The sequence below is a fragment of the Micropterus dolomieu genome, linkage group LG08, assembly GCF_021292245.1.
Source record: "Micropterus dolomieu isolate WLL.071019.BEF.003 ecotype Adirondacks linkage group LG08, ASM2129224v1, whole genome shotgun sequence".
NCBI classification, from domain to species: Eukaryota; Metazoa; Chordata; class Actinopteri; order Centrarchiformes; family Centrarchidae; genus Micropterus; species Micropterus dolomieu.
In genome coordinates, this window is record NC_060157.1 from 20,625,792 (window position 1) to 20,639,985 (window position 14,194).

General features: G+C 43.6%; 1 protein-coding gene across 1 annotated transcript in view; it reads left to right on the plus strand.

Moving 5' to 3' along the window:
* casz1 (castor zinc finger 1) overlaps positions 1–14,194 on the plus strand; it is a 77,839-nt gene that overhangs the window by 57,860 nt on the left and 5,785 nt on the right. The window contains exons 7-18 of the mRNA XM_046056595.1: positions 1,262–1,434; positions 2,049–2,914; positions 6,384–6,516; positions 6,938–7,001; positions 7,820–7,983; positions 8,287–8,409; positions 8,512–8,832; positions 8,934–9,132; positions 9,915–10,086; positions 11,672–11,820; positions 12,657–12,894; positions 13,731–14,084. Of these exons, the coding sequence (XP_045912551.1) occupies positions 1,262–1,434; positions 2,049–2,914; positions 6,384–6,516; positions 6,938–7,001; positions 7,820–7,983; positions 8,287–8,409; positions 8,512–8,832; positions 8,934–9,132; positions 9,915–10,086; positions 11,672–11,820; positions 12,657–12,894; positions 13,731–14,084 (2,956 nt within the window). The remainder of the gene's footprint in view (positions 1–1,261; positions 1,435–2,048; positions 2,915–6,383; positions 6,517–6,937; positions 7,002–7,819; positions 7,984–8,286; positions 8,410–8,511; positions 8,833–8,933; positions 9,133–9,914; positions 10,087–11,671; positions 11,821–12,656; positions 12,895–13,730; positions 14,085–14,194) is intronic.

Genomic DNA, 14,194 nt, shown 5'->3' on the forward strand with positions numbered 1-14,194 from the left:
GATATAGATGATCTCCAGGCCACTCATAAGACATACTGGAGTTCAGGACGTTTGAGAGCCACACAGTTTACCTACGTCTGTGAAATGGAATGGCAGTTCCACACTTATTTTTTCTTTTACACCAAAGTGTCTTTAAAGAGCAGTTTGGCAAAACGTGTCCTAAAGTAAATAAATTGAAAGGGGGTGAACGCACGTGAGGCTGCTTGTGCTTTCCCCACCTCTTCGCTCTCTCGCTCCTTAATTGGCATGGATAAAATTCAGTTAGGTGTTTATATAAACTACACATTTTTCATCTTTTAGTACCAAGCAGCCAGTTGAAGATTATTCCCCCTTCTGGATTTGTTTAATTTTTTACATCTGCTTATTTTCAATGTGTCATTGTGCCGAGAGCTTTCTCACCGGCAGGGCAGCAGCACAGCGGAGGATGGCTTGAGATATATTCTTTTTTAAACCCCACTAACGGCGTAATTGTTATTAGGACATTTCAGTCCTTGTTTTAACAGTCCCTGAGAACCTGCAGATGTTGGCATCGGCTCTCTTGATTTAGGGGGGAAAAAAACAGAGTGACATTTTTTTCATTGTTTGACTCAATATGGAGAAGTTGCCCGGTTTGTACGGGTGAAAAGTGCCAGGGATGATATACAATTGCTGCTTTTAATTCAAACATTACCTGTTTTTTCCCCCCCTCTGTTGGCTCTGAGGGCTCCTGAGTACCAGAACATGTCAAACTAAAGACCAAGACTGTCATCTTGCTCCCATCTGCTTTCCTCTGCCCCCTCCACCTCTAAACAATGTTCTCAGAGTTACAATAAGTTTGTGGTGACTGCATCGTCACGCTCCAAATATAAATTTCATTTTCTAAAATGCAGCTTTTCCAGGAAGGTACTATAGTTTCAGCTGCCTGCTGTGACCACTGCCTCTTTCTGTAATTTTGTTTGTGTTCTTTTTCCAATTGTCAAAATGACAAGATTGTTTCCAATTCACCGGTTTGACTTGAAACTTGTATTGCTCTAGTGCGCATTACCACAAAAAATTGTGAACGTGAGAAAACAACTTTCTTCCACCCATTTCTAGGCCACTAGCATTTTCTTAACCACACTGAGCATCTTTCTCTATACCATGAACAGTATATAACATGTCTTTAAAGTACCGCATTTTAGAAGTTGGCTTTTTTCAAACCATTCATGCAAACTGAAACTCTCATGTCTGGTGTGGGCCCAGATCTTGTTTTCAATTACCATGCTTTGTCTCTGCTTTGTAGGTGGGCTGCAGCAAGGTGTACACCAGCACCTCAGACGTCATGACCCATGAAAACTTCCATAAAAAGAATGCCCAGCTGATCAACGATGGCTTCCAGAGATTCCGTGCAACTGAGGACTGTGGCACAGTCGGGTGTCAATTCTACGGGCAGAAGACTACACACTTCCACTGCAGGTGAATAGAGGGATGTTTCACTACAGGATTTTTTTTTTACATTTGTAAAACCTACATTAAGCATTAAAAATACTTTTATTTGGGATTAATTTTAAATAAATTATATTATTAAAATGTCGTACATTATGAACAAACATGTGCAGTAGCTACAGAGGCCCTTAATAGCAGGTTACATAAAAACAAAAGCTAACACACCAGCAGAGGAAAATAGGGAATATGAACACATTCCTTATTAACAAATAAATAAATGATGACTACTAATGGCGTCCTTGTTTTTTGGTCTGCACCATAAGTGTTTTTGTATGTCATAGTGAAAAAGAAAAATGTAAAGTACATTTTTTTTTTAAACTACAACATAAGAGCATGCACTACAGATTAATCAAACTCTCTGGAATGTATTCCTCTGGCAAAGGTTGCAGGTGGCGACGTGTCAATGAGCTGCTGCTGTGTTACTTAACCGCCTCAGTTGTCATTCCTCCATTGTGAAGTATTTGAATCATGTGGACCCTCTCCATGACTCCTGACTCCTGACTACACCGAGGCACAGAGGTGGCTTCGTAACCGAGCATCACAGCTAATCATGTTTTCCCTTCATTTTTCCATTCTTTTTTCAGGCGCCCAGGCTGCACATTCACCTTCAAGAACAAGTGTGACATTGAGAAGCACAAGAGTTACCACATCAAGGATGATGCCTACGCCAAAGATGGCTTCAAGAAGTTCTATAAGTATGAGGAGTGCAAGTACGAGGGCTGTGTGTACAGCAAAGCCACCAATCACTTCCACTGCATCCGCTCAGGCTGCGGCTTCACCTTTACTTCCACCAGCCAGATGACCTCCCACAAGCGCAAACACGAGCGCCGGCACATCCGTTCCTCCGGTGTCATGGGCCTCTCTTCCACTTTCCTGGCGCCAAAGGATGAGCCAGAGGAATCGAGCAACGATGATCTGATGGACTTCTCCACCATCAGCAGCAAAAACTCCAGCCTGAGTGCCTCGCCTACGACCCAGCAGTCCACCACTGTACCGCACTTGTTGGCCACACCCACCACCTCTGTTTCCTCCTCTACATCGAGCCACACCCTCAAACCTGCACCTTCGCTGCCCAGTGCGGGCCAGCGTATGTCCAGCCTGCTGTCCCAGGCCCTGCCCAGCAACATGCCGGTGGCCCTTGCTCTTTCCAACAGTGCACTGGCCACCTCCAACCCGTTCTTCCCCCTAATGCCTAGGCTGCCTCTCCAACCACCTCCGCCAGCCGCAAGCCTGATATCAGCCGTATCTTCTGGGGCCCACTCCATGCCCACCGACTCACTGACCCAAGGTTGCTCCACACTGGGGACAGACGGAGCCATGGCGTCTACCCCAACTTCCTTCGCCACCTCTTCCATCATGGAGAAGATCTCGGCAAGCAAAGGTCTGATATCACCCATGATGGCCAGACTGGCAGCTGCTGCCCTGAAGCCCTCCAACAACCCAGACACAGGTGAGTCACCACTGTACATACTTTGTGTGGATGCTAACACAATGGAAAGTAGTAATTTGTGCTCAAACAAAGAAAGGTCATATTTTAAGCAAAAATATTTTTGCTTCTTAAATGTGCAGATTTTCTGCTTTATATTATTGTAGATTTAATACATTTTGTGTTTTGGACTGGTGCTGAGACAAAACAAGCAATTTGAACTATTAATCAATGAATGTAAAAATAACGGGCACAGCCCTGGTAATAGTTCCCTCCCCTCTTGATTAGTAATGTAACTGAATCAGTTGAACACCCTAGCAAATTATAAACACATAAATAAATTGGTAGTCAATTGTAAACTTTAGCTGCAGTGTACATGTAGTAGACTGCATGTACACTAAAAACCACATCCCTTTTTTTTCCTGTGTGTTGACTTCTCTCCACTACAGCCAGAGAAGAGAGAGTGCACTCAGAGGTCATTTCTGTCACTATCCCACAGTGGAGAGAAAGGCAGAAAAACTGCCGCTTTCAGGCTTAAAGGGACATACCAGAGGCATGGTCCTCTGCTCTGGGCTTGTTATTGTGTTGATCGTTTGTTAGATACCCACAATCCATTTGGAGATAAATGCGCTGACAGGGGAGAGTAGAGCCTGTAAAAGTCTCTTATGATGTTCGGAGTGGGGGCTCCTGGGGCTTGTGTCGAACATGTTTCCTCATCATTGGTCTCTTATCTGTGTCTGCGCTCGTTCCAAGCAAATGGAGGTGGAATGAAATTAAGTTCAGAAATTGCGAGAACAAAAAAAATGTTGGTGTTTTTTTTTTTTTTTTCTTTTTCCGTATCCTCTATGCAAACTGATAAAAAAAAAAAACAGAAATCGCTCAGGCAGAAATGACTCAATGCACCAGAGCTGAGAAAGAGACTTTTTTTTCACTGATACAAGAACTCAGACACACTTGCATGCATCAGCAAAGACACACTTTTTGAATTTCTAGAAATCCTCTGTTCCCACAAAAACATGTCAGTATCTATTTAGCATAAACACAGTTCACATAAATTTTGGAGGTAATTGCCTTGTCTATGTTTATCATATTGCTCTAAACAAAGCTTATGAAAATGAAGTTAAAGCATTACATTGATAATGCACTGCAGAGCACAGTCTTGAATTCAGTAGCAGTGGGGCCTCCTGTGCTGAGCCTGAGCAGGTGGGGTGCGGATTTTTAAATGGGGCTGCAAGGGGGAGCATCTCCGGATGTTGGGACTGGGAAGGATTACAATTCCTGGTGGTGTTCCTGGAGCAGGACAGGCCCTGGGAGAGAGCTGGGGCAGCTGCTCCGGGGAGCCGAGCTGAGCCCAGGCTGTCAGGCTGAGCTCCACCTCTGGGCTTCCAGCAGGTAGTCTGAACACTGGGAAGGCCCCCACTGAGGGTGGGGCCTCCACAGATGGTGCCTTCACCACCCCTCTTGTTGTCTCACTGAGAGGCGGCATCTCAGATCTCTCTGCAGAATAACAAAGCTGATTTGAAACAAGCTCCCCTATCTCAATCACATTCTTGATCGTAAAAGTTCATTGCAGATACAGGATGGAAGGGTAGCTGCAGTTTTGTTTCTCATATTTGCCTCATAAAATGTGTGAACAGGACATTTGGGGCTAAAATGAGGAGGAAGTGGTTTGTTCTTCTCTGTCAAAAAGGTGTGAGAAAAGTCGCAGTGTTTGTGGCTATTTTTCACAGTGTTTATTTTATCATGGGGTTGTGAAACTTCATCTCTATTGTGGTAAATTGTGCATTTTTCCTCTTTCTGCTTTCAGTATTTTCTCAGTATTTGTTTTTTAAATTAATGTTCTGCTCTAATTTACCCCTAAGTGCTTTTCCCAGAGATTCGAGCATCTGAAGGGTTTACTAATTAGACACACAGTACAAATGATCTTTCACAAGCTCTGTATCTTATCCGGAGTAATTACATGGTGATACATTATTCCTGGATAATTTCCAGAAAGAAGCTGCTTTGAGTCAAACTCATTTGTTCTCCCTCTTTGGGAAGAGGACAGAAAAAATAACTTCATAATGTGCAACAAAATAAGAGACTTTAGCATTATAATCCACCTTAAACAGTCAGTCTATCCTCTGTGTAGTGAAGGAATGCTTTAATCTGCCTGATGATCATATGTAGATCATACAGTGAGTGGCTGCTCTCGATGTAATGTGCTCTCATTTGGTTTGAGAGTTGATTTAATTGTCAATGACAAGGCAGGATCTGTCTGGCTAGTTAATTTTGGGTGTACTCTTATTAAGTTGGGGGGAGGGAAGGCGCGCTGGGCGGAGACTTGGTAAGCACGCGGTGACCTCAAACCAGACGTAAAATTGTTTGACTGCTGTTTTTCTTTAGCTCCCGCCCCGACCCCACCTCCAGCCCCTCCAACCTCAGCCATTGTCAAACTGAACTGACACTGACACTTCCCCATCTCCTAGCTTTCAGCTGACAAGGCCCAAGACTGGCTTTTCCACTCCTATTCTGCCTGATATGTCTCTGGGTCATCTTGTAGCGGGGGGGAACTTTGGTCGATTTCCCCCTTACGTAGGCTGATCTCGTTTTCTCCCAAGCAAGAAAAAGGAGAGGGCTTCACCAGGCTGAGGGCCAAGGGCACACACTTGGTTGCCCATGACCTTGCCTGTCACTATCCCTCATCACAAGCCCAGATTCCTAAAACAAACAAAAAAAAAGATTAGACACCAAACCAATCATGACCGCTGCTGCTGCTCTCCACTCTTACAGTGTCTGAGAGGCTACACCAGGGTCACCCCTCCCACTCACATATTTTAAAAAAAACACCACTTATTGTCTACTGAAAGCCCAGCTTTCTCTGTGTAGCCCCAGGACAAATTAATATTTCAATCCCTTGTGGATTGGGGGGTGGGGCAGAATTCACCTTCCTGTCAGCATTTTTACCCCACGTCATCCCCTGGTCTTTATTTATTTCATTTCAGCGCTCCTGTCCTTGCTCACAGCATTCGCTGAATACCTATTTGGAGAAGAATGTGATCAAGAGGTCACGCTATTTGAACCAATCTGATTGGCTGTCAGCTCCAATCTGACCAACATAGCACCCTTGTTCCTTGTGGGTACGCTCAGTGGCATTGACTGCCGTCCGTTGTCAGGCCAACGAGGAGCCTGGGAAGGTGGGAATGAGGGGGGGTTGGTGCAATCTGAGACTGCCACTTTCCCTCAGCATTAGCATCTCACTTAATGACCAGTTAAGAGGCAGCCTGGCAAATGAGTTGTGACAAGTCCTGCAGAAAAAGTAGTCTTTTTCCCTCATATCTCCTGCCTCTCAATCACCATTTAAAAGGCTTGACGGCCTGACATAATTTTGCAATAATTATCACTCGGAGTATTCTTTTCGGGACAGGACAGAAGTCAGATTGGATCTCGTCATAGCATAATAATGCTGACCAACAATAACTTCTCTCCTCTGCGTCTCTGACTTGATCCTCAGGGAATGGGCAGCTGACTTCAGCCAGCCAGTTCAATCTGGTTCACGTGAAGCAGGAGCCAGTGGACGGCAACTCTGGGGCCTCCCAAGACTCCACGCAGGAGCACAGTCTGGACCTGAGCAAAAAAGACCACAGGTACACCGCTGCATGGTCCATAGAGGGTTAAGGCTAAATGGAAAATGGTGATTCTTGTTGTAAATTCACATAATATATTCACAAAATAAATCAACAAGGAAATAGGGTTTCTCTGATTGATAGATGATTTCTACAGTCTTGGCAGCAAGGGCTATATTTGCAATTATTTATCAAAATATCTAATTTATATACCTGTACATATAATTATAAAATCCACAACATATTTCTCCATTTTTGTAAGAGAAGGATGTTTATTTAAACCTTCAACTCCAATCTTCCCTCCAACTCACAGTAGATCTTATTTCTTAAGAAGACAGCATTTTTCTTCTTCATTATACAGGCACACCTTGTATGATAAATAGTAATATTTACTGTTCTCATGCAAATCTTGACTAAACATTGTTCATTTTCCTTGTTCCAGTAATGAATCAAACGGACACCCTGTACCAGGGAATACATCTCTTTTATCCTCGCTTATGAATAAGGTAAGATCCATCCATCAAATGCCTTTCATCCCAAGACAAATTAGTGGGACACAGAGGGGCCTGTTTGTTTTTTAATGTTTCACCGCTAATAAGATGAGTTTGTATCATTTAAATGTTCCAGCCATTTTTCATACAGTGTAATTTTCACTGCACCTCTCACAAATTAATATAATGAAGCAGTAGCTGGGTGCCATGCCAGATATATAGAGATGTTTGTTTTTTGATGAGCTGTTTTGAACTCGACGTCCATTTTTTCTCCTCCTTTATACTTTTTCTTCCCCCGCCTCGCTCTGCATTTATTTATAGAGTTTGTAAATTATTTGATTAAAAAGTCAGAGGAGTAAAAAAAAAAATAACAGGAAGGCGCTGCCCTCATTTTTTAACCAAGTATAAATGTTAGCGTATGGAAATTTGAATGTGTAAATATTTTGTGTGTTTTTGTGAAGATTAAAAAGGACATTGTCTTAATGATACATCTTATCTGATTGATACAAATTTGCCTGGTGTTTCCATCACATTAATGAAGTAATGACAGATCAGCCTCCATCTTTTTACCTTCGCAAACTGGTCATGACTCCTTCCTCCCTCTCCCGCAACGCTTCCGCTCCACACAAGGACAAATCTTTTTAGAGCTCAATTTCAGAGTTGCTCTCCTCAAGTAAAAGCCTGGATGTTTGTTAATCTGGCTTTTTTTGCTTCACCAAAACATTTGTGTGGGTGTGTTAACTCTCACACTGTCACTAACATATGCAAGTGCCCAGCGTACGTATGTTCAGCTAACCCAGCAGCTGGTTGTTTATGTGCTGTGTGTTTTGTAGATGTCACAGGTGAACCCTGCCCTTTTCAACGCCATGAACCTGAAGACAGAGCTGGAGGCAGGCCAGGGCAGCAATGCCTCGGAGGCAGCACATTATCTGAACAGAGTGCTAAAGAGGCCCGTGCCAGAAAAAGCCAGTGAGATCTGGAGGACATATCTCCGCAGGTATAAAACACACTGGAAGAGCAGGGAGAAACTGTAGCTAGACTGGACGCATTCATTTTGATAGTGAGAAAACAGTCAGAGTGTTTAAAAGTACTGTACATAGGAGGTATTTTTCTATAAATGCATACTGTTATGGAATCCCCCCAAAACAAAAAAGAATCCGGGAATTTGAAGTGGCTTACAGTACGCCGGACTTACAGCATTTACTGGCAGATGAGGAGTTGAACCAGTTTTCCTCTTATTATTTGTTGTTTATTTGAGAAGGCAGTAAATTAACAGTCTTCACTATCTGTCTACTAAAAGGTTTGACACAGATGACTTCTGTGAGGCTCAGTGTGACTTCCTCCAGAAAGTGCATTTTCACTGCATGGTGGAGGACTGTGGTGCTCTCTTTAGCACTGTGGATGGGGCCATAAAGCATGCGAAGTGAGTCTCATTCTGGTTCATAATCAGAAAATAAACCCTTTCCACATGTTAGCATTTGGCTTTATTGATCAACATAAAAATGAGGTTCATCTTGGTTTTTAGCTTCCACCTCAGAGCCACATTGAAAGTGAAGTCTGAGCCTCAGTTCAGTGAGGGCAAGGACTCCGGTGAGGGAGCTCCTCAGCAGCCTGCTGCCCCCGTCTCTATGGCCAACAATCCCTCCATGGATGTGGCACACCTTACCTCCTCCGGTGGCTACAGCTCTCCTCCTCCCTCCCTGCTGGCCTGGAAGCAGCTGACCGGCAGCATCCCTCAGATGTCGGCCTCAATGCCCAACCTGCCGGCCAATTCCCCTCTGGCCACCACCTCTCTGGAGAATGCTAAGCCACAAGTCAAGCCTGGTTTCCTGCAGTTCCAGGAAAAGTAGGAGAAACATTTATTTGTGTCTTATTATATACAGTATGTCTATTTCCCTCTTTCGGCGAAGTGTTGATTAAACTGTATTTTCCATTTTTATAATCCAGCGATCCCTGTTTGGCTACTGACTGTAAGTACTCAAACAAGTTCCACTTCCACTGCTTGTTTGGGAATTGCAAGTATGTGTGCAAGACGTCTGGCAAGGCTGAGTCCCACTGTTTGGACCACATCAACCCCAACAACAACCTGGTCAATGTCCGTGACCAGTTTTCCTACTACTCTCTCCAGTGTCTCTGTCCCAACCAGGTGAGCGCGGCTTGATCTCTCTGCCAGGAGCCGAATCACCCACTGTCATCTCCCAGCCTTTTCTAAGCATGAAGTATGCTATCTATTAGACCAGTGTTTGAGGTTATTTGACTCAAGGCTTTCACAACCGCTGCTCCCTGTCTTCCATCTCTGCTGAAAAAGACAGTCGACTCACCCCAGTAATGCCTGTTTATATGTCAATGATGTCATTTTGACTGCCGCATTCTCCTCTCAGAAAAGGCCAATTTAGCTGATATTACCCAATAAATCATTGTCACTTGCACAGTAAACAAGGCTGTCTGGAATAGGGCAAAAATCAGGGGAATGCTTCGCAAATGAAACCTAAATGGCAGCCCCTGCCTGCTCTCATGAGCCCATATTTGGAAAACCGTTTAAATGAATTCATTAATGTGTCGAAAATCACCCCTCTCTCTCTCCCTCCCTCCCTCCCTCCTCCTCCTCCTCCTCCTCCTCCTCCCCTTAGTCTCCATCTCTTGAACTGAGCAGATCTTATTTGGCCCAGTCCTTTGGGATCTGGGCCTCACAAACAGATGGTGGTGTACAGACATGTTAGAAAGGAGGAGTGTTTGTGGGAAGCCTGGGAAAAAAAAAAGAAAAGAAGCCATCATACTTAGAAATGTGGGATGTTCCAAATGACCACAACGGAAAAGAGGCTGTGAGGTGTTGATTATGTTTTTGGAGAATCAGTGTGTAGTGTTCACTTTAACTTTAACTCACCACATTTGACTCATGAAATTGGAAATGATGTGTTTCTTCTGCAGCACTGCGAGTTCAGAATGAGGGGCCACTATCACTGTCTGCGGCCTGGCTGCTTCTTCGTCACTAACATCACCACCAAGCTGCCATGGCATGTCAAGAAGCACGAGAAGGCAGAGCGCCGTGCCGCCAATGGCTTCAAATATTTCACTAAGAGAGAGGAGTGTGGGAGGCTGGGTAAGAAAAATGACTCCTGATCCCGTGTTTAGCTTTTGCCTGCTGTCTCTCTTCTTGCCTTTTTATTTATTTCCTCTGGTTCCCTGCATCAACCCACAAGTCCTAAACATACCAACTTTTGATAATATTGTACCAGGAGAGCTGTGTGGATTAAAGGTGTTAAGATGAGAAAGTTGTAGATTGATTTTTGTTGGCTATTGCAAGAGGATATCCTCTGTGTTGACAAAGGGTGAGACCAGTGTTGGCAAACACAGTGCATCGTGCTATGTGTGTTGTTTAAGAGGCCTGATAGGTTTTTGTTGCTGTGTTCTGCATATTCACAATGGCACCTCAAGTCCCAGAGGTAGTCTTGCCTGTACTATATGAGCAATAATGTCAAAGGGGGGCAATCACATCCAGGTTGTTTTCTTCTTCCTTTTGGCCCTGTCAGAAATGAGCAATTAGGTTTGTGTTTGTTAATTATCCGGCTTGTCTGGTTTAGCCTGTTTGTGTTCTGAAGCTGCGCCTCACAGCCACCACTGCCATCACGCAGAAATGAATTAAAAGTGATCTGTTTTTTTCAGGCGGTTACACAAGCTTTTCAGAACGCAGAAACAAAGCAAACAAAAACAGGCCCTAAACAGCTGTTTTTTGTCCCCAGCCTGATCTGCCAACTGTATTGTTTTGGGCTGGGGGGGAAACAGAAAGGATTACCATCGCATAGCACTCCAGTCATAAAGAATTGATGGGTTGCCAGTATCCATGGCAGCAACATTAAACTGAACACTGCTGATGATGTTACCTGGTTTCTGTCTCACAAAAGGCCCTCCCTGTCACGGGGGTTGCTGTTATTTGCTCAACTTTGCGTGTTTAAAACGGTGTGTGTGCAAAAGCTATTTGATGACACAGACATGTTGTGCTCTTAAACTGGGTGCCATGGTTACTGACATGCTAGCACCTGCCCAGCATGTTACTCTTTCAATTATTTCTGCCTGCTTTTATATAATGGTATTTGATTAACAGGCGCAAAACAGAACAGTCATTTAATTTGAAATCATAAAGCAATTAGAGCTAGACCGGTTAAAACACGGGAAAATAAGAGAATAATACAAAGCAGACAGCAGTACAATGGAGAACAAAAGGAAAAATGACAATGGAGATACTTTGAAAAATGAATTTAATATGGTAATAATTGTATATTTACTTTGGTTTGCAGGGGTGTGTGCATTATTGGCCCACAGAAAATGAGAATTTATTTATGTAAATTCCTAATTGAATAAAGCATGTCAGTGTAATAAAAGAGCTCCACAGGTTTAGTGCACAGAAGCCTTGACTTGCTCAGTGTGACACTGGAGTGATCTAATATTCCTCCTACATGTACACTCTGAAACACTTTGCAACCCGATCCCTCTTTTGTTAGCACTATATCATGAAATTAAAAAAACCTAAAAATATTTCACTTTGTGTTTGATCTAATCACAACACCGTCTCGCTGATGATATTGCGTTTAGTGCAGGAGCTGTTTCGGAGACGTCTCACAATGAGCCAAAGATAAATTAATCTGCAAATGGAGATTTTACAACTGTTGCTGGTTTCTTTTTGGCAGGTTGCAAGTATAACCAAGTCAACAGCCACTTCCACTGCATCCGCGAGGGTTGCCAGTTCTCCTTCCTCCTCAAGCACCAGATGACCTCACACGCACGCAAACACATGAGGCGGATGCTGGGGAAGAACTTTGACAGAGTCCCATCCCAGGTACAAACACACAAACTGTGACATTTGATATTTGCCATTCTGAGAAGGGTAATTATGTGCAAATAGGGGCTGAAAACCTCAGTGAGCTGAAGCCAAGTATCTCATACACTAATAGGAAATGTATTGTTTGGATCAAGTCTCCTGTTATTAAGGCTCATTAATTTAGTTTTGATCAGTTTATGCCATAAGATGTTTTAAAAGGAACAGATACATTTAAATCAGCACTGTTCAGGATATTTTGTGGTGGTAGAAAATAAAAATAAAAATTAGGAGAAAATGCAAATGAGTGTTTCACCGCAAAAGGTAATTCTAAGAATAGATTTTCATTTTCATTTTTAGATTTTTATAGTTTTGATTTAAATTTGTTTTTTAATATTATTATTTCAGCTCTGGTCTGCCTCTGAAGTATATGTGGCGTATGTACCTGGTTCAGTTTTTTTGATCAGACTTCCTGCTCTATGAGTCAGATTCAGGGAAAAGTTAACTTAATTCGGTAACTCTTATCCTGTCATACCAGTCAACGACAAATCACTCATGACATTCTTTTGAAGACATTTTTCACACTGGAGCGTACTTCATTTCCAAACTTAACCTCAGCGGTACATTATGTACCACACGTGAATTTAAACGTGGATTTTCTTGTTCTGTTTGTTCTTTTCTTCAGTTTGAAGCCTTCATATAATGACGGAAATGTGAGGTTCATTCATTCGAAATATTTTTGGTCTTGAGAAATGCTTGGTTTTGCGCCAAGTGCCAACACCTGCATTGATGACACGTTAGGTCCTAAGATGTCTGTTTCAAGTGTCCCTTTACAATGAGGATAATTTGTTTTCTAGGTGATGCCACTCGGTCAGAGGGCAGATGAGATGCAGCATGCATCCGGCATGATGTCCGGGCCCGTAGCGAACCAGTCTGGTATCAACTCCAGCTTCTCCTCCGCCATCATGGATGAGACTGATGATTACATGGACTACATGGTAGGAGGGGGCAGCCCCTTGGGCCTCTCCTCAGAGTCCTCCAACCAGGACCGGAGCTGCACCAGCACACCTCTAGGCAACGATAGTTCTCCAGCAGGTGAGAAAACGCAAAAAAGACCTGAGATGTCTTAAGTGTCAGCATGTCGAGCTTTAATAGAGTTTAAAGTGAATAGTGCAGTACAAGTTTTCTACTCCGACATTCAGCATCATACATCATGTTTCAGTCCACACTCATCTACTTTACCCGGAAAACCAGCAACTGGTCATTTCATTCAATCTTCCATCATATATTTCATGATTTAGAAGTTACAATCAATAGCATAATGACACATCAGCCATAATATATGAGGTCGATAACAATGCTGTATTCTTGTTGTTCTGAGCGTGGACATGATATTTTGCAGTTTGCCTGGTCATCCCCATAAAACATCCGTTTTATACGTCAGCAGTTTGAATTATTGCACTGTATGTAGCTTATTACATTTTTTCTTTGGCCAGAGATCATCCCTGTGGCTTTATGTTTACTTTAGCACTTTTAGTGGGTTGAATTGTGGGAGAAAGGAAAGGAGAAACGGCCACTTTCCCCTCAAACGTACAAAAAAAAGGATTCTCTTCTCTGCTTTTTTTTTCTTAATCTGAGCCTGCCTGTGATTTTCACATTTCTCCATGTGTTGCCAGTATTATCCACCAATCTCATCATTGTTGTTTTGGCTGGTGTTTGGGTTACTTGTCTTGAATGGGCCTCATTTTGTACCATTCTCTTATCTTTTATCTTTCCCTTTTTACCTCCCATCCCTCTGTGTGTGTGTGCGTGTGTGTGTGTGTGTGTGTGTGTGTGTGTGATTTGGCCCCTGTATTTGTGTGTGTACCCGTTTGTCTGTTTCTTCCCCTCCTGTCTGTCATTCACCCTCTCTGGTCAACCTGTCTCTCCAGGACAAGGCTGCCCCGCCACCACTTCTGCTCCTACCACCCCTGCTGACACTAGTGCTACCCAAAATGCACCTCCTTCTTCCCCCCCTCCTCCACCACCACTACCTCCTCTTCCCTCCGCTCCTCAGCCTGGCTTCCAGTCCCAGGCCCCATCCCTCTCTCCTGCTCTCCTCCGACCTCCTCTCCCCTCACTCCCATACCTCCTCTCTCCATCCTGTCTGTCATACTCTCTGCTCAGCGCCTCTCTGGGAGCCACTCGGAGTGTTGTCATGCCAACCAACACACCAGCTTTCAGCCCCATCATTGCCACTCCGTCTCCGGTTAAAAATGACGTCCCTATAGTGCAGGATGCTGCAGGTACTTATCCCCGGCGCAAACCAACACTGCAGCTGTCACTCTCAATTGAGTCCTGTGCAGCATTTTACTGTGTGATCCTGCCTTTCTGTACAGAATAGTTGTGAAGAGAT